The sequence below is a fragment of the Caenorhabditis briggsae genome, assembly GCF_000004555.2.
Source record: "Caenorhabditis briggsae complete genome, chrII, whole genome shotgun sequence".
Taxonomy (NCBI): Eukaryota; Metazoa; Nematoda; class Chromadorea; order Rhabditida; family Rhabditidae; genus Caenorhabditis; species Caenorhabditis briggsae.
Genome location: NC_013486.2, coordinates 10,433,246 through 10,454,399, shown reverse-complemented (window position 1 = coordinate 10,454,399; position 21,154 = coordinate 10,433,246). Strand labels below are relative to the sequence as shown.

Here is a 21,154-nt window from a genome sequence, read left to right as displayed (position 1 = left end):
AAGAGAGACATGTACTCATTTAGCAACACGGGGTACTAATTATAGATTTAGTTTGGTTCGGTTTTACTTTTCGAGTAGAAGAAAGCGGAATGTGTCTAGAAGGGTGGTATGTCAAATACTGTACTAGAAGATTGTATAGAAGATTTCTAGCTGAGGAAAATTCAAATTGAAAACTTGCTCAAAACGATGGATTAAAAGAAATGGAAATGGTGTTGGTTACCGTATTTCCTCTATTAGAAGCTTATCCAACCCGTCAACTTAAAGCTCAATTATCTTGATTTCTGTAAAAGATATTAAAAACTTGTCTACTGAACAATTAATTATCATATTTTTATCAGTTGACAAGTTTTTGATACCTTTCACAAAAATTGAGATTATTGAGCTCAAAGTTAACGGTTTGAATTAGTTTCCATGAGAAGAAGCACGGTAAATATTGAACCTAAAATATGAAATAACGAAAAAGGGTAATATTCCAAAGACAACCTGTAAAGGTGAGGAGCGGAACGACTAACCAGTAACAAACTAGACTAAATCGCGCTGAAATCGCACCAGCTTGCTGGTATAAAATGAAAAATTGTTCATAAGAAATCCAAGTTTGAGATGTGGATCTCTGCTGCTGAGCAGCAAATGAACTATCAAAAATAATCGAATCCTTGGTTAAAAAATAATATAATAATGCACATCAAAACTTGCTACATACAGCAGTCAACTAAAAACCGCCCTAAAATTTTGATAGAAAAATAAGAATCCTGTAACGAATCCCGAATTACCTAAAGTGCAGCCCCATAATTATCAATCTTCAGATAAGTTTTCGAATATAAATTGAAACCATAAAAATGAATACTGGAACTATGATATGAAAACGGGATAAAAGTGAACCAAACGAGGGGAATAAATCTTCGAATGCGTTGTTTTCTGGTTCTTCTTCTTCTTCTTCTTCTTCTTCTTCTTTTTTCCTCCCTCTTATCCTTTCTTTTTCTCATTTTTCGCTTCTTTTTGGGAGTGATATACAATGCCAGGAGAAGAAAAAGACCACACGCTGTGTTTGTCCCATTCACTTCTGTTCTTACCTGTTTTCAAAGGATTTATTCCTATTTTTGTTGCAAGGTTTTCAAAGTCAACTTAAAAATTCAACTTTCAAAGTTTTCTCTTGACCTCAGTTTTTGATTTTTCGTTCCATTTGAGAGACGACAAATGGCAAAGAATACATAGTGAGAAGAGAATCACGTTTTCAGGGAAACTTGAAGAGGATTCTATGAAAAATTCGCTAAATTTGGAATTTCGTTTCTGAAGTTAGCGTCGTTTGAACTTATATGTATATATCTTAAGCTTCTAACATGAGTCAGCCGATTTCAGAGAAGAACTATTTGTTTTGTAAAACCTGTATCAGAAGGGTCCCTCTAATATAAGGGTCCCTCCTTCTAATACAGGTTTTACGGTATATTACTTACCGGAGACATCACAAAATGTCTGAACTAAAAAAGAAAACTGAAGGCTGCAACTGAGAAAATCAGAGTACAGTGTCAGTTTTCACTTTCTCTATATTTCGAACTTCGCTAAATGTCGAAAGAAGGTTCAATTAAAAATGAAGTTTTTGAAAACCAAGTACTTGTAAGTCGAAATCTGTAGGAATAGTTCTAGAACGTTTTCTGACCAAAAACGAAAATATTTCAGGAGAGTTTCAAGAGGTATAATGAAGGTAAGTCTCAAAAAGTTTCCTAGAGGTAATTGAAATATGATTCAGTGAAACCAAACTACAGTAGCCTTCTCGAAAATTGAAGTTTGAAAATTCTAACTTGTTCTATTACTCCGGTCTAATTTCGATGCACCAAAAAATTGAGGTGGGCGGAGTTTAGGTCCAGTAGTTTAGGTCCGGAAGGGAGCGTTTTTTCGTAACTATTTTTTTGGTCTATTTTTCCAATTTATTAAAGAATTTTATGAATTTTGATCTATTTATTGTCAGAAACCTGACAAATCGCAAAAGTTTGCATTAAAATAATGAAAATTACTGAAAAATCTATAAATTCGTCGAAAATTGGAAAAATAGGCCAGAAAATTATTAAAAATACATGCTCCTTTAAATGCGCCTTTAAGGGCTGCTGGACCTAAGCTCCGCAGATCGTCGAATTTTTGACCGGGTAATTTAACTATGGTTCAGTATAACCACACTACTGTAACCATTCATTTTTGAGATGTGAACATAATAGTTAGTTCTAAACTGTAAGTCAAACTTTCTGTCTCTTCCTGAATCAGTTAATTATCTACGTCTCTCCCAGAAGTCACAATACGGTTCCGCCAAAGATCATATAAAATAAAAAAGGTTCTCCTAAAAATACAGTCTTGTCCAACGAGTTAGTACAACTTCTTCCGAAAGAGAACAAAAAAAAACAAAACGTTGTTGTGGTGAAAAGTCAAAACGGTTAAAGTGATGACTGGGGAAAAGGGGGAAATGTCCCTGGGAGTAATTTTGTGGAAAGTGAGGGAAAAAGGGTGAAAAACTGGTTTTCACTCTTTTTGTGTTCCTATGGAAAGACTCTTTTTTTGTTGCAAAACACTTGATTCATGAACATTTATTAGCTCAATTCAAACTTGGTTTACTATCAAAAATGAATTTTCATTTAATACAAATAAATTCCCGTTTTTGTGGTAATACACATGCAACATATTGGTCTTATAATGAAGGAAATACACATTTAGATCGTTTCCCAACTGTTTTTGGTATTATCTGAATTACACGTAGAGGAAGGGAAAATGTATCATTTGAACGAGATTCCTGAGTTTCTGAGTTGGTTATCCTGACGATATTCTTGTATATCTGGTTTTCATGGAAGCTTCCTTTTTTATAATCGTGGTGTCTGTGTTGTATATAATTTTTGTGCTGCTTCCATGCCGGTTGAACCTTCGTTTGTTGCTGAAAATGAAGTAATTTAGAATTATATTCTCTGATGACGTCAAAGAAGTAGGTTGTGTTTCACAGGCAATCATTCAAACATGCATTGCCGTATTTACTCTAATACAAGTCCACCAAAACAGTCAACTTTAAGCTCAATTATCTCGATTTCTGCGAAAGATATCAAACTTTTGTCAATCGATAAAATATTGGTGACGTTATCTTCCTTATAAATAATACGCTAGAGACGTCTGTCCTTCCCGGTGTCAGTCTGTAAACTTTTGAAAATCTTGAAAAATTAATATACATTTACGTGACCCTTCAAAAATAATTGAGGAGCTGAGCCACGAATCAGTAAAAAACTAGATTGATCCGCGCCGAAGGCGCACCAGCTTGCTGGTGATAAATAATTTATCTGTTGACCACTTTTTGATATTTTTCACAAAACTCGAGAAATAGTTAAGCTCAAAGTTGACGGCTCAGGTGGGCTTCTATTAGAGAAAATACGGTAATTCCTAAACAGTCAGAACTTCATAAATATTGAAAGCGGGTTTGATAATATGCTTTATACAGTATAACGCCAGTAGAAGCGGTAATTACTATAGTTCTTATAAGCATTCTTGACATTCCGTGGGAAGGAAATGCGCTCCGATATACTCAGCCACCAAGCTCAGCGAATTTTATTCCAAGATATCAAAACTCGTGTTTACTATTGATACCTTTCACTAATATTCAAAACTCCGTCTGGAAGACTATTGTGTCGATATTGCTCCGGTCTGAATAGAACGAAAATAATGAAAACTGCATTTTCCGGTTGATTGAAAAATACAAGGGAGAAGGGAAGGCAACAAAAAAAGTGAAAGTGTGAACTTTTTTGGAATTCTGCAAAGTAAAAAAAGGAAGAACTCACTTCCAAATTCCTTTGATGATTTGTCGGAACTTCTCCGAAAATATGTAGTAGATGAAGAATGTAGAAGCAGTGTGAATGATAATCAAGTAATTGAAGATTTCTCCGAGCATTTCTAGATAAATGTTCTGTAAAAATGCAGTTTTGGAAAAAAAAATTAAAACAGAAATACTTACATGAATGGTTAAAAATCCGCCTGCAAAACTTTCTGCAAGCTTTAAGGCCATCGAAAAGAAATGACAAAATCCGAAGAAAATTGTGATAACCAACAACATCACAGTTGTATTTTGCTCCTTTTGTTGTTGAATTGTCATCAGACTTCGTTCTTTTTTTGTTCTTCTCAATTCACTGATAATCAGCATGTTTGCCACGAACATGATAACGAATGGGACAGTGTAGTCGAATATGATGGATATGACAATGAAGTAGAACATGAAGTACCACCAATGTTTGTCAGAATCCAATAGTTCTCGTTTGAAATAAACCAATCCATCGATGTATTCTATTTCAAATTCGAAAAAACGGGCAAAGTTTAGGACCACTGCGAAGATGATGATCGCAGCTATGGAGTAAGATGATGTTGTGTATCGACACCAGATTTGAACCTAGAAATTATGAAAAATGAGTTTGACACAGTTAGTTGATAGTGATGGATCAAATTGCATTCCCTATTTTTAAGAATTTCAGTTTCAAATTCTTCGGTTGTTATTATTTGCGCAGGATATTGTTTTGTTCTCTAATTTTCAGACACCTATTTTGTTCAGTTTCAGAGATTGAACCATCTCAGATTTCTAACATCAACTTAAAAATAGAAAAAGGAGTACCTCGAGCGGTCTACAAACTGCAATCCACCGTTCGATTGTGATCAGCACCATTATATATAGGCTGCATGTTTTCGCCATCATGCACAACGGATACACGTATTTGGCTGTGTAGGCGACCACAAAACTTTTCTGCTCATCAGTCCTGAAAAATGGCTCAAATTAATTAGAATCTTGTTTTATAAAAAATCTTCATGTCTTCTGAACTCATCCACCTAATCTTCTTGTATATCATCACTAAACACATCATAATCCACCCACTTCCTCTGAAAAAACTCCTTCCACTTTTAGCTTTCTATCCTATCCGAGACATTCCCCTCAACGTGCTTTTGCTCATTTTGTGTGCAAATGAGATGCGTTTGAACGTAAAAAGCACTTTCGAATTTCCAGAAAAAATTTCTTACCAAATGGGTAAATACATGATACTGAAAAGGGGAAGAGCGAAGACCAGAAGAAATATATCTGATATTGATAAGGAATACAGCAAGAAACCAACCTAAAACTCGAAGATTTCATACATTATTAATTTTGTGAAACTTACCATTGATTTTCTATTCGGACGACTGTAAGCATAAAGGGACAGTAGGTTTCCAAGAAGGCCTATCAGAATAGTTGGAAGATAGACGAAAGCCATTATTTTGTGAAAATCCATGGATTCCATCATGATTCTAAAAGTTTCAGGTTTGATAAGGAAGCTAAAATGTAAAAAAGCTCCCACAAAAGAACAAACAATATAGAAAAACAAAAACAAAAACGGTGGGTAGAAAATGGGCGGTTTAAGCGAGCGGATCTTAAAATTATAGGACCTAGACACTAGCCAGGGGGCAATAAATACATAAGAAAACGGACGAAAATGGTCACAAATTTCCACATTTTCGTTTTCCTCTTCGTTTCAATTTTACATACGAACACCATGAAAAATAATTATGTCTTCTCGAAATGAAGCAGAAAGAACGAAATAAATAAAAATGAGGTGTGAAAAAAGAGAAGATGAAATGTGCATCTTCCGGATTCTAATTGAGAAAAATGATGACGGAGACGTTGGAGTAAGAAGGTGGAGGCCACTCATTGGAAGGCGTTAATTTGAATATAGATGAAAGATATGAACATGATCTATATTTAGACTTTTTGATTCAGATCTTTCAAGTATTCAGAGAAAAAGAGGCGAAGTTCGAGAAAAATATCAAAATAGTGTGCTCTTTTTCTGTTTTCCCCCGAAGAAAGACGGACGAATTTGATTCAATTAAATTTTTTCTTTTTCTAGGATTGGTGGATCCAAAACTAGGGGGAAGAAACAAAAAAAAGGACATAGATCAAAAATTAAAAAAAAGCAATACACGCTGTGTCAGGAAGCCTGGTCGAAAAACGCGCCCCAGCGAACCCCAAGATCTCGCTGAACTCGCTGCCGAGTCTCGCTGGCTGAGGATCAATGTTTCAAACGATGAGCGAAAAAAAGCGCGCATTCACTTGGGTTCAAGCCAATGGGTCAGAAATCGCGCCCCAGTAAACGTGAGATTTTAGAAAAAATTCGCTTCTGAATTATGTGGCTGAGGATCAAACTTTTAAACGTTGCACGAAAAAATCACGGGTTGCATTTCGTTGATTAAAACTAATTAGGTCAAATCCACGTCAACTTGGAAATCATTAAATTTCTTCTAGCCTAAAAGTTATTTGGGCGCGTTTTTTGACACGTTGGCTTGAACCCAAGTGCGCATTGCTTTGATCTATTGATAATAAATAGATCAAATCTGCGCCCACTTCAAAATTATAAAATTTCTTCTAGCCTACGAGTTCGCCGGGGCGCGTTTTCCCAGATTATCTTTTTAATACTTTGGAGTGTTTTTCATGTCACTCGCTGATACTGATTCCAATACAGCATACTTGTAACATTCCGGGCCGGCCCGCCAAAGCCCGGGCCGGGCCTGAGGAAAATTTCAAGGCCCGGCCCGGAATGCCCGGTGGCAAAACTTTTGTCATTTTGAACCGAATTTTGAGCTCTCAATACAATTTTCTATATATTTTTTGTGCTTTTTGGATTGTTTGTCTGTTTGATCAAAAAATATTTAAAAAACTCGATTAAAATATTTGATCGAAAAAAATCACTAAAGGGTCCCCTTATGTGTTTTTTGAAATTTTCAAAACTTGTGGAATGACAGGCCCGGCCCGGCCCGTTACAAGTATGCAATACAGAATATTTGCGAAAAATTCGAGATGAATCCTGATGGAAAATTAATCGATTTCTCTTGAGAAATCAATATAAAAGGATCGGTGGAGATGTCGAAAAATTAGAAGACATATCCAGAAACATGATGGATTTTTGGTCCCAATACGAAATTTCATGAGTGTAAAAGGCAACCTAAATCGTTGAACCCCCAGAAAATACTGTGAACTTTTTGCATGTTTTTGATGAAAAGGAAGATTTTTAAAATTCTAAAAAAAGAGAGACGAACAAAGTTGATTCAGCTCAAATTTGCTTTCTCCGGAAATGGTGGATCCAAAATTAAGAAGAATAATCAGAAAAACATTCGGTCAGAAATTAAAACATCCTCCGGAGGGATAATTCGTTTTCATGGAATAAAGTAAAATGAGTTTGGGGAATGGGGATTCTTTGTAGAAAAAAATTCGAGAAATCGACTGGAACAAAGAAAAAATAGATAATATTAGATTTATAAATTCTCGATAATGTTTTCCGAATAAAAAATGTATTTAAATAAATACCCAGAATTTCAGGAAATCAAAAGTCAACTTGTTACGGTTCTCTGCAGATTTCAAGATCAAAAATTTAATTCTATCAACAAAACTCAAAAAACCAAAACACTATGATTCTGAGGGCGTCATCTTCATCATTCTTCTTCTCAAAACACTTTCTTTTTGTTATATGACCGTGTGGGCGCTTCAATTTTGGCTCCGCGACCCCAAAAACTCTTTTTTCTTTTTCTTCTCTGAACCAAGAACAAGATGGCACCGGAAATGTGTAAAATTGTCAGAGAGCACGCAACCTTTAATTGAAAAGTTGTGTGCTTTTGTGTGCAAGAAGAGTTAAGAATTTCTTTTTGTGGAGAAGAGATGGAATCGGCTGGAACCAGAACGAAAAAAAAAACAGAATAGTAAAAGTACTGAGTTAGAAGGATAGAGCCACGTTCAATTTCAGAAAACCAAAATGCAGGAGACCGTAAAAAACTGAGAGATCGAGCACGAAATGGAAATTTTGCACAAATCGAACTTATTGGACTTTTCGAAAAACGTACTTCAGAGAAAAAAAGGGAAGAAGAAAAGGAAGATTACCAATGAGAGAATATTTGATAAATGCTCGGATTACGAGACTCAAGACATCATCTTCTTTTTAGTTTTCAACCAATCAATGTTCAGGGGACCTAAAAAAAGCAGACAAAGGGGATTTAAAAACGTTTAAGAGTCTCAAAAAATGAAGGTTAGTCAAAGCGAACGGATCAATTTAGGATATGTATCGGTTGGGGGACCACAAAATGGAAATATCGGCGGAGACAAAAATTAGCGGTCGAAGGAGTGATAACCGAAAGATTTCAAACGGTCTTCACGAACTCCACTCTTTTTCGTTCACTTGAAGTCCGCTTAAATTCGCCGTAGAAAATTTTAATCCGTCGTAGGCTGTCCAGGAATTTCTTCAGAAAAAGTTTATTTTCACACGTCAGATCTTCCGATTCTCAATCAGGACCAATAAAACAAAACTGAACACGGACCAACACAAAAAAGTCAAACGGGGAAAAATTGTGACTGATTTGAAAATGCTGGAAATCCTTATAGGCTCTCCTGGAAAAAATACCGTATTTCCTCTAATAGAGGCCCATGGGCTTCCATTTTTCCACCTCGTTTCCTTGGTGGACGCCTATTAGAGAAAGGGCTTCAATGAGAGGGTTTCCGGTTCTTAACTGAGCAGGAATATTCAAAAAAGGTCAAGAATTAACGGAATTTGCCATAAAATCAGCAAAATAATTCGTCTGTAATAACCCAGAACCCGAACTGCACAGCCAGGAGGTGGGCTTCTATTAGAGGTGGGCTTCAAATAGAGGTGGGCTTCTAAGAAAAAACGGTATATTGCAATTATAGTTTTCTCACAGATCATGACTTTTTCAGAGCGTTAATTCAAGTGTCCTATTTTTCTGTTTTTTTTTCTTCGGAACTTCATGGGAGCCCTAAACTGGAACCAGAGAATATAATAACTTATAGGAGGGACGGAAAACAAAATGTGGAGAGAACGGACTCTTGAAGAGCAAAGATCATAGAAAATGTACTTCAGCGAACGAAGGTTCAGAGCGAAACGATTCGAGAAAATCTATTAGTTTGGAGCCTTTTGTAGGAAGAAAAATAAATAAAAATTCGGTCCTTGTCCGTAATACATGTCATAGTAAAAGATATTTTAACTTTCAGCTTATAAATATCAGTTAACTGATAAATTGTTTACAATAATATCATAAATGTTTTGCAAGTTGACAAATGTTTGATATCTTGCATATGAGCCAAGTTGAATTAGCTCAAACTTGACAGTGTCAGTGCCCTTCTGTTACAGGTCTTACGGCAATTAGTTGGAAACTTGCCTTTTAGCAAAAAATGAGTAGTAATAAAACAAAAACAGATGCTCTCAAATGTTCACCCCACATCACTGAAGAATGTTTTTTACTGGAACATTCCCGACACCAAATGATCTTTGAATTGGTAACAGACCCCAAGAAGATGAGGGGAAAGGAAAACGGAAATGAAAATATTGTGTAGTAAGATGACCAGGAAAACACAACACTGTGTGTTAGTAAATTAGTAGCATCGGCATGTCAGCTACTCGAGTCTGGATCCAGATTTTCAGAATTTTAAATCATCTGAGATGTCTGTATTAAATTATATTTTTGCCTCTTCATAAAAGGAATATGTTACAGGTGATTACCAGAGAATTCGTAGAAATAAAACAAGGTCGTGGTCGCTTATTTCTAGAGAACTTTACTCAGGATCTTTTTATTATTATTAGGATATCTGAAAAATTTCAAATATCGACTTGGATAGCAAAATCCTGCTCACAAGTAACGTCTGGATATTTTTAGACGCTTTGTGCTTTGTTTTCCATTTTCAGCCTACTCGAAAAAGTGTGAAAAAGCAACAAAGATTCACGTCACACTAATAAATAGCTCCTCTTTTTTGGAGAATGCTTAATTGATCATTGGCGACTGAATGGAAGATGGGATGTTATTCTTCCTTATTATAATTCATCTTCGGCAAGTAAATCTACTGTTGGCAGCATACCAGGAATGGGTACGCGGAAGATAAATAACGTTCGACCAAGGATCCAGCTAAATGAAAGTGCTTCAGTTTGTGTGATCTAAAAGGACCTGCCCGACCAGAAATGGGAACACCATCTGGTTTATTAAACCAAGAATCATGTTTTGTTCTGGATAAACCAGTATTCTGAAAATCACGGAAACGTGACTATCTGTAATCTGCAAGCTCAATCGAGGCTCATGAGTAAACTTTGTCGTGGGAATATATGTCAGGACTTAGTAAATTCAGATGATTTGTGTATTATGGGGATCAACATTTTGGAAATCACAGAAATATTTTCCATCCATATTGGTATGGGTTAACTTTTTGTGAGCCACGTGAATCTTTTGAATTTCCCAAAAGATGGACCGTTAACTTTTTGGGAGTAACGTGTTTTTTTAACCACAAATTTCAAATTTTCTCTGAAACAAAGAAATTTTGACCGAAAGCACAATAATTTCTCATATTTATAGGCGTTTCAATATTTTCTGGCAAAAAATACAGAAATATTAACACTTTCTGAATATTTTTCCCAAAATTAAAAATTTTGAAAATCGCTACTTGTTATATACTGAGTAGCTCAGCAGTTGTAATTTCCCTTTCTACCATATATTGCTTGAATAAGAGAATGACAGGAAAACCCGATGATACATACCGAGTTTCTGAATTTGAATCATAGGAAACCGGAAGAAGTGACTGAAGAATGAGCAAGACAACGGAAAGGAAATAAGAAGAAGGCGGAGAAGAAGAAGACAGAGATGGGACAACAAACCACTACTTTCGTTCTGCAACGACAAGATAGCACCTTCGAACATAAAGAAGAGAAAATGAATATGAAATTGAGATATCCGTTTGAATACGAAATTTGAAATTGATGTTGTTGAGGGAAGAGACCAATAAATACATTGTTCGTGAGAAAATGACCACAACCTGCTATAAAGTGAGTACATCCTAACCGACAAAATGATGCTCAAATGTGGCAGGCGATTTTCAGGGAAGTAAGTTTTCAACCCAAATTAGAAAATGGAGTCACCAGAAAGTCCAAAATATAGGGACCAGAAAAGAAAAGAAAAATCGAAAAACCCTTTAATTGAATCACGCTGGTCGGTGCATCATTGTCACTCCCAAGAACTATAGGAACTAGAGTCTAGTACATTTAACTTTGAAGACAACTTTTGCAATAAAAAGTATATGAAGTACTGTTTTTATAAAGAACCATTGAGATACAGTACCGGTCAGTAAGAAATTCGACAACGTATTTTGAAGTTGATTTTCGGCCATTTTGGCAATTTCCTGACTCTGAATCACGGCTGTCAAGTTTCCGATCACTTTGGAAATTTTGGAGGCTGTGAAACAAACCTAGATTGGAAACTTTGCACTTACAGAATATCTTTAAAATTTCTAGTTTTCTATTTTTCCTGTTCTCCTACTGAACACCAAAAAACAGGGGCCTCTCAGAAATCGGCAAATAGTTAAAAAACTAAGGAATTTTCAAAACATTTCGTGAATGCAAGGTTTTCAATGTAGGTCTGTTTTACATCCTCCCAAATTTTCAAAGTGGTCGGAAACTTGAGTGCCGAGCTCCAGACCTGTGAAAATAGTCAAAACGGCAGAAATTCAGCTGAAATTTTTTTGGTAAATCTCATTGACCGGTACTGTAGGTCTTGTATAAGGCAGAAAATTTAATTACAATCTCTCTGTGCCAGAAGAAGGAACAAAATCAATTTTTAGAATACCTAAAGTCTGGCGGATGTTTGACCGGAAATGGTCCTCTCTACCAATTCTTCTTCCATTCTCCACTTGTTTAGATAGCCGGAAAACCCAAAAGTCTGGCTTAAGATTTAAGGTTTTATGGGAAGAAAAGAATTCAATTTCTCGGGTTCTTTTTCAACCCTATGCACACAAAAAATTTTAGAAGAAAAGAAGAAGAAGTAAGAGATCATGGGACATTTTTTTCTATTTGCGGAACACTGGAGATAGGGTACTGGTTGAGTAAAAAAGAAAGCGTTGAAGCAACATTTGAATTCAAAATTTAGGAGAAAGAATGAGACATCAAACTCTGTGGAAAAAATCGAAAAAAAAAACGTTTGAAACTTGAAAACGATGATGAGGAAATGAAGTAGCGTGGGAAATTTAGGTCGGCAGACTAGAGTTTATGAATTTACTATTTGATACATTGCATGTAGAAGGATGCGCGGAAAGGTTTTCCCAATGATTCATAGATTGAAATACGAATGAACTCCATGAGGTTCAGTATGGACAGGTTCGAACTGATGTGGTGCGGTCCAATGCGAAGGGGCGTGGCAAAGTTTTAGGCCGATAGCAAAACATATAAATTGGGAGCCAGAGAATACAATCTCAGTGCAATATAGTGAGAGGCACAAAGAACAATTCTGAATTATCAAGCCGCGCGAAAATGAATTACCAGCAATCACGCCCATTCTCATTAGAGTACGACTGCATACCCCAGCAGTTTGATTTCTGCGTGTGAGTATGCGACTTCTGAAACTACAACTGTTTAAGTAGAATATAAGACAAATTATGGAAGTATTGGATTTTCCAAATCCTTCTTGTATACGGAAATTCGTGCAAAAAGAATCAAAGATGAATCATGTGGAACACATTTTCAGAGGACCAAAATAAACAGAAAGCAGAAAATATTTTTTTATGACTCAGACCATAGATAGTGAAAATGGATCATCCTCTTTCCACGAATCTTCAAGTGAAATTTCTGTTCAACACATTCTTCATGCGAAAAGAAATCTGAGTGAATGGATTCAGAAATTATCCTTGCAAGCACTCTTTGCCCTCAACTTTTTCCATTCAAATATAAATCTTATTTCGAAAACTTTTGAAAAAAGAACCTCTACTTTATGAAAAAAAAAATAGAAGAAAACTGCAGTAAAAAACGAAATCGTCAGCAAAACTTCATAATCCCTGGAAAAATATTTAAAACAAATATATTGCTCCGGTTGCAAGCAAAAAATGGAAAGCGACCAGTGATTCATTGCTAATTTTTTGTTTCAAAGTTGAGCTAGATATATGTGAATAAATAGAGTTTACGATAATACGGAAATATCAGAAAGGAAGAAAATTGTAATCGGAACATGAGACTTATCAACTTTGATGACAACATTCAAAGCTTCCGCGAAATTTGCCCCAAAAATTAAAAAAAAACCTAATTTTCAAATTTCAAAATGATGACACTTTCGATGAAACTAACCAAAATATTTTTGAATTGTCTCAAAAGCGTTACCAGCTGGATTCTAAAAAGGCTTCAGGGGGAAAAATATTAGGACATGAGATGGAACGGCTGAAAATGAACGAAATACCCTGAGTAAACATTCTAGATTATTCATATTAATGAAAAATATGACGATTCACAGATTGTCTGGAAAACGGGAGCATGTGGAATTACTGACAGATTGGGGAGTTATTGGGTTTGAATGTAAGGATATGGATATGAATTACCGTAACCACTCTAATAGAAGGTTGCCCAAACTAGCACATTGAGCTCAATTATCTCAATTTCTAGAAGAGACATCAAAAATGTGACAACTGATGTTTACGATAACTAGATGTGATCCAATTTGACCTTTCAGATTTCTGAGAAATGATGTTGTGGATGGATCAAAGTCATTTGCGATCTGAGCAATATTTGACGAATATTTGACATGTTATTGGGAAAGGGGCTGCTTTTTGTTTCAAATTCCTTTTTCAAAACACTTCTAAAAATTTGGAAGTATCCAGAACCGGATTTCAAAACGAATTCAAAACTCTAACCATCAGTTTCACATACTCATTAAAAGTTTGATTTATATACCGGATTTCAGTTTTTCGCTGAATTCAAAGTCTTGTTTTCCTGAACTCCTGCATTTTCAGTTCGGCAAAACGCCAAAAAAGGAAGCAAGAAGAAAATGGAAATGAGAAGGAGATATATATTAATTTCTCATTTTTACGATCATCCATTCGCCTTTTCTTTTTGGGGAGCTTGTCAAACGGAGAAAAAAGAAGTAAAAATGAAGAACTGGAAAGATCAGATAGTGAACCTTGGTTTAAAGATTTCTATGAATTTCGGATAGATCTATCTCTCTGAAATTCTGTATAACGAAACACCCGCTCAAACATCGAAACACGACATTTTACGACCTTCAACTTTCGCCAACTGATAAGAATAGGAGAAAAAAAAAAGCGTTTTGACTTGTTTGTGATTTGCAATTTGAAATGATGCGAAATAGTAACTTCCAACAGGAAAAACGTTCAATTTCCTTTCAGTTTGACATTGATATTAATAGCTCAATCATCTATCTCAAAGAGCGAAACGGCCTCGAAAAATGCGGGTCTTTTACCGGCTTATCAAGTCATTAGTTTACATAAAAATTATCTGATTAGAGGGGCTTATCATAAGTCTATTACTGGAATTTTGACATCAAAGTTATTTCAATTTTAGTTTACGGTTTTCGAGTTTTTTTTCCTCAGAAAAAATGTTTAAAATTCGAAAAAAAATCTATTTCCACAGTGCAACTCAATAGACGATTTAAAATTTTTTTTTCCACTTCCGGTTGATATCCCGATGGAAACTAGAAAAACATTTTTTTTCGAACAAAATAAAGTTCTAAAAATGGCCAACGGCGTTCTGGAACCTCAGAAATGGACACGATGAATGAATAACAAATGGAACCCAATGATTACGAGTGGGGAAACAAAAGATCTTGCTCAAAACGAATCAAGAAATGACGAAGGAAGAATAAAAAATTGGGTCGAGAATGTTTCAGGGTCTACTACTTATTTATTTATTTACTTTTCTTGAAATCACCTGCTGACAACTTTAAATAAACTGAAATTGTAAGGAACTTGTTTAGTCAAAACACAACATGAGTGTGGATGGGATTCAAAAAAAGTGAACTATACAACAATATAATTAAACTGCTCTCGGTAAAAAATTATAGGGCTTGTTTGTGAACTTATTTCAGAGCTAAAACTACTTAACAATATATATCAGTGGAACGGGAAATGTTTGAATAGATTTGAGCAAGAACTATGAGGACATAAAAAATGGATGAATAGTTTACAATTGGAGCAGTTGTAAATAAAATGACATTGACATCTGGATCGCAGAGAACTGACCTTGTGCAGGAAGTATAAACATCAAACTATTACGCTGGTCTAATTTCCAGAAATTCGAGAGTGGGCGGAGCTTAGGTCCGGCAGCGAAATCCAGGGATGTTCGGAATGGCCTTTTCACAGTTTTTCGAAATGTCGAAATTTCCGATTTTTCAAATTTTGGAATTTCGGAATCTCGTAACATCTCTATTTTGAAAATTTGAATTTTCAAAACTTCGGAATATTTCGATGTTCAAAATTTCGAAATTGGGATTCAAATTTAAAGTAGAAATTTCATTTTCCCACAACAGCGCCAAAAGCGAGTAAAAATTGACAGAAAGATTTCGACAGCGCAAAAAATATTAAACGTAATTTTGTTCGAGAGTCCCCGGATTCCGTGAAATTTTTCTTTTTTTTCGTATTCCGGAAAATTATTGTCATTCCGGATTCCGGATTCCGTATATCGTAAAATTTTCATTTGTCCGTATTCCGGATTCCGAGAAAATTATTTTATTCCGGATTCCGTCACTCAAAAAAGTCATTCCGGACATCTATGATTTATAGGCATAAGCATAAAAAGTTTCGCGTCCTAGAAAATTCATTTTGAGAAAATTAGGTCACCATATAGTTAGGCCGATGTCGTGTCGACTCGGCTCGACATTTGTCGACTTTTGTCGACACGATATCGCTCTTGGTGAAGGTCGACACGATTTTTGTCGACTCCTTCAAAACGACATTTTGACTCAAAATCGATCGGCAATCGTGTCGACACGTTACTCTATTCGAGACTCACAAGCAAATTTTTTTGCGCTTTTGACATACCGTAGTCCAAAAACCTCTGGTTCCGAAAAAAGTTTCGAAAGTATTCAGACTGGGATTCCATTCCGAATTATTTTCTCAGAGTTTTTCCGGTCAGAATTTTCCGGGAATTTAGAATTCCGTTCCAAACATCCCTGAGCGATTATCTTCTAGCCTACTTTTTCGCTTTTTTTGATGATTTTTTTTTCAATTTTTCAATAGTTTTCATTGCTTTTATCTAATTTTTTGAAATTTGTCATGTTTTTTGCAAGATAAAAAACTCAAAATCGATTAAATTTGGGGAAAAATAGGCCAGACAATATACATATATGATAACACATGCTCCTCTAAGAATTTCGCTACCAACGCTAAGCTCTGCACATTCTCGAATTTTTGGCCTCACTTTGCATCGAAATAATACCAGAACTTGAATACTGTTGAAAATTTTCTGAAAACCAGTTCCAGTTTCATGAATCTTAAACTAAACCCCAACGAAAAGGAACAAAAAAACAAACATAGGGATTACGGGTCTCGAGGGAGTTTTAATAGAAATAAATCAGCCGTTCGTTTTCAGACAAAACCCAGGGCCACTAGATCTTTTGAACTAAACTGGACAAAGAAAAGAAAACAAATATGTACATATGGTGAACAGAACACGGCGGGTGAGTTTTGACATCATCTGACATGGTTTTTATTCTGGAAGTGATCAGAAAACTTTTTTTTCTTCTGGGTACGATGTGCTCATCGATGGCTTCCCCAACGTGAAGATGATCAAGGTAAACATTTGAGCATAATTTCATTGTTCGCGATTAACAAGCACTTGAAAAAGCATAGAGGTATCGGGTTGCCCCCCAAGGTGCATCCGATCCGGGCGGCTACAATTTTTGGATAAGAAAAACAGATGAAAATAGACTTCAGAGTCCAAAAGTATAAGTTTTGTTTGGAGAAGATCAGTTGAAATTTTGGAAGAGTTCATTGGGATTAGCAGGAAAGTTTTTGGGTTACTGTACGGAGACCCAACGGCTTGTGTACAATTCGAGTGATGTAGAAAATCAAGCATACTCTATTCAAATGATTTTTGACCATTTTTTCTCTCGCCTACTGAAAATATGAAAAAAAAAATGATGACGAGGAGAAATAAAAAAGAACTCCCTCACCATTCAATCCGTGTGAATTATTAACAAAATCGTAGAGTGACCGCTTTTCAGTAACTTCTCATCGGAACTTTGAAAAGAAAACGATCATACTCGATACAGAAAAAAGGGTCTTATTTCCGATTCTTCATAGTCTCATTAGGCAGAATGTATCGAATTGCAGGAGCAAAGAAAAATGAAAAAACTTAAAAAGAAAAAAAAACATTGACTGACCTGTGCACATTCTATTGAATCCGACTTTGTTCGGATGAAAAGAGGTTAGACAGGATGACTGAATATTCGGTCTTACAGAGAAGCTAGTCGTGGATGATCTCGATGAAACATCCAATAATTGAATGGAAGAGGGGAGATAAGTATATTCTTCAAGATCCAGGTTGCTGACGTTTGGTGTTGGTATCTGAACGAAAGATTACTTCAGATGAAGCTTTTGGGGACATTTCAAGAGAGCAGGACCTTACACATCCCCCATAAATTTTTTTTGTATAGTTACGGACCTAGAATTACCTATTTCTGAAAGACACCAGCCTTTTTCACGTTTTCAGTTTAAAAACGGGCCAAAAAGGGGCTTTTTCGGGAATCGGTGAATAGCTGAAAAACTAGGAATTTTCAAAAAAAACTATGAATGCAAAGTTTTCAATCTACGTCTGTTCTACACCCTCTAAAGTTTTCAAAGTGAACGGAAACTTGACAGTCGATCTCCAGACTTGTGAAAATGGTAGAAATCAATTGAAGAAAACTTTTGTATATCTTATTGACCGGTATTGTATGTGTGGGTGTTTTTTCTTTATTTTTCGAACTGACCAAACCAATATTTATATAAAACAATTTATTGATAATGAAAAGTAATAATGAAAATAAAATCATCAGGCACTCATCAAAAATTCCAGCAGGGAGCGAACATTCAACCAATAATAAAAAGTTATTCCAAAGAAGAAATATAACCCATCTAATATGAAATAAGCGAAATCGTTACACTATAGTCTATACAAAAACTTCAGAAACAAAAACTGGGAAATCAATTGAAGCCCCTAGATGCAAATCTGTGAAATCTGAAGAAGTGAAAAAGAATTTGAGTTTTGAGATTTTCGAAAAATTATTGCATTATGAATTAAAGTTTAGCCCATTTGTATTCTAGGAGACTTACAATAAATAAATTATTACAGAAAAATATACTGTTGTACATACATATCTACATTATTTGACACGCTTTCTTTTTCCCATTTTTGCCATCCGCATCGTTAGCAGTCAATGTGAGTTGTCTTGATTTTTCCATTGCCAAAAGCTTTTCGAAAAGTTCAGTGATGTTCTCATTGTTCTTGGCAGATGTTTCGATGAATCCACAGCCCCAGAGGTTTGCAATCTTCTGTCCTGCAGCGGTTCCAACATCTCTTTTCTGAATTAAAATTATATTCTTTATGATTTTAATATTTAAATAAACGAACCGATTCCTCATCCTTTTTGTTTCCAACCAACATTATTGGAGTTGATAAAATTGCATTTCCTTTCTCCTCTTTCATCATCTCCACAATCGGTCCCAGCTCAGCGAACGATTGTTTACTAAATCAATAGTTACAACATTTATTCCATTGAAAACAAATCAACTCACTTTCCGACACTGTAGACCAGAATGAACGCATTCCCCTTGCTGATCGATAGTCTTTGCATTGCTGGGAACTGATGGCTTCCAGTCGTATCCGTGATTTCAAGTGTGCAAACATTTTTCTGATTACAGCTTATCACTTGTCGGTACGTGTCTTCTATTGTTGGAACATAGTTCTCATTGAATGTTCCTTTTACGAATCTTTGCACAATCGATGATTTTCCGACGCCTCCAGCACCGAACACTGCTACTCGGTAGTCTGAGGTCGACGCCTCGGCTACGCGGCTTCCCTAGAAATAAGATGATTCGATTTTTAGTAGAGTTCCTCTGAATTTTGATCTTAAAGAGTTCTAGATAGGATTGGTAGACGATTCATTGTATTTCTGACATACTTAAGATACCTAGTAACACAACAATACATCTCGCATCACAATACAAATTAGTTATAATATCAATAACCTAAAAAGACTGCGTCAGAAGAAAGATGAGAATTACAGCTGATTCAAAAATTAACAGCTTCTGAAATTGAACATTTTTGAAAAGACAGAGTGGCGCATAATTACCCGGACTGAAGTTTGAACTGGCATAAAATTTGAGGAAAGCGTTGTACTTGGCGCGCGAAAATTCAAATAGATCATCAGTAAACTGACCAAAGCGCGAAAATTGAAGCGCGAAAATTCAAATAGATCATCAGTAAACTGACCAAGATTCAAATCATTTGATCAACTTTGAGCTGAGTTATCGCTTGTCAGAGTCGCTTGGTCTCATGAAAATCGCAACGGAGAGCAAGAAACACTCATCTTTGGACAAGCATAACAATACCTAGACACCAGAAATCATTTTGAAAATTTTAGTAGCTTTGAATCAAACGTAAAGTTACATTTTTAAAAATTTTCGTGCTACTGAAATACTTATGCCTAAAATATACCCGTTTTATCAGGTCGGGTAATTGTGCGCTACCCTGTGAGTGATGGCCGAACCTTACATAGTTTTTTATAACATTTTACATAAATATTATGCTGAAGTAAAGACTAAAAAATAGTTCATCTAAATTAAATTACAGTTTTCCCTTCAACTAACCGAGCCAGCCGTCGTGGTTGCAGCTGTGTCCTCAATACTGAAATCAGCCTCCAGTAGACGACTGGGACCACCGTTTGAAGCTGTTGGAGAGCTCTGGAAAGCAGAGAAAACTTTGGAAGAGGAGGTGTCAAAAAAGGAGAAGGTGCTTGAAGTGTGAAAGGAATACAAACAAAAAAGTAGGGGAAAAGAAGAACAATGCATAGAAAAATGGGAAAAAAAGAAAAAGGGGCGGCATGAGAACGAGGAGTGAGTCCAATTTCCGTTGGACTCGAGGAGCCGCGTCCCCGCCCACTTTCTTCCTTCTTGCCGTTTTTTTTCTTCTTTGCCATACCAACTTTTAATTATCTCCTTTTTTCTTCTTTCTTCTTTTCATAGCACAGGGGGCAAACGTGAAGAAGTGGGACAGGAAGAAGAAGAAAAAAGTAGAAAGGACAAGATGACGAGCACAGAGAAACACGGATGGAAGTACTTTTTTTTAGTTTACTTTGCCAAAGGGAGTGGGACAAAGTGATGGGGCGGGAGAAAGGTTTTAGGGGGAGGGAGAGAGAAGTGGCAAAAAAAGAAAAGAGAAGACCCTATAGGCACAGAGGTTTGAGTTTTGAGTTACACGGACCCTCCAAAGAGAGAAAGACATCCGAGAATACGAGAACATCGGAACATGTGATCATCGAAGTAAAAGAAACAACAAAAAGTTTCTACGGAAGGATAAAGACCACCGTGGAATAACACAACAAAGTAGATGATTGTGTCATGTGGGGCAGAAAATATAGGACCAAGAAGTAGAAGTTCGGACATCATTCGATCTGGGGAAGCATAGCTGGTTTGAAAAAATTGAGATGGTTGAGGATGTATAAGTATTACTGTCGCTTGCATTCCTACACAGATTTCTAAAGTACTCTCTAAGATTTTTTAAATTCCGTGATACCTGTAATAGAAGGGACCCGCCACTTTGACAGCTAGAAAATTAAACCTCTTTCTCGACTACACCACTCTTTGATTACACCTACTCTTTGACTCCACAATCTCTGACTACATTATCTCTTTGACTACATTTATCTCTTTGACTACACTTGTCTCTTTGACTATACTTTTAAAAATTTTTGAAATTTTCTGCAGTTTTTGTGGCCGTTCTTACAGAAAATAAGAAGATTTAAAGCCTAAGCCTAGAATTTTGAACAAAAACTGACAATTCCAAAAAAAATCACAGTGAGAAAAGTACTGAAATTCGCGACAATCAGCGAAAGTCTCACTTTTTTCGCTGAGATTCCAAAATTTTTATTAGTTTTTGTTCAAATCAAAGGCTTAGGCTGAAACGGTTTGCCGGAAAACATAAGCTTTAGCCTAAGCCTATAATATGAGAAAAAAATCGGAAATTCCAAAAAAATTCAGTCAAGAAGTACTATAAAACAAAAAAGTGTAGTCAAAGAGACTTTGTAGTCAAAGAGACATCGAAAAAGGGTACATCGAGTTCTTAGGGTACATTGGTTCCAAGGGTACATTGGATTGTTCGGTACATGT

General features: G+C 35.8%; 2 protein-coding genes across 2 annotated transcripts; both read right to left on the bottom strand.

Annotated features, from left to right (window-relative positions):
* Positions 1 to 2,790: 2,790 nt before the first annotated feature.
* Positions 2,791 to 5,282, bottom strand: Cbr-frpr-4 (the record flags this gene model as incomplete). Its single annotated transcript, XM_002630637.2, has 6 exons — positions 2,791 to 2,911; positions 3,801 to 3,925; positions 3,974 to 4,402; positions 4,622 to 4,763; positions 5,023 to 5,114; positions 5,160 to 5,282. The coding sequence occupies 6 exons, from the start codon at positions 5,280 to 5,282 to the stop codon at positions 2,791 to 2,793; spliced, it is 1,032 nt and encodes a 343-aa protein (XP_002630683.2).
* Positions 5,283 to 18,145: 12,863 nt separating this feature from the next.
* Cbr-drn-1 lies at positions 18,146 to 20,434 on the bottom strand (the record flags this gene model as incomplete). The annotated part of the gene is made up of 5 exons (XM_045242604.1): positions 18,146 to 18,349; positions 18,399 to 18,513; positions 18,563 to 18,846; positions 19,637 to 19,781; positions 20,250 to 20,434. 5 exons carry the CDS (start codon positions 20,432 to 20,434, stop codon positions 18,146 to 18,148), a joined length of 933 nt encoding a protein of 310 aa, XP_045092327.1.
* Positions 20,435 to 21,154: the final 720 nt, after the last annotated feature.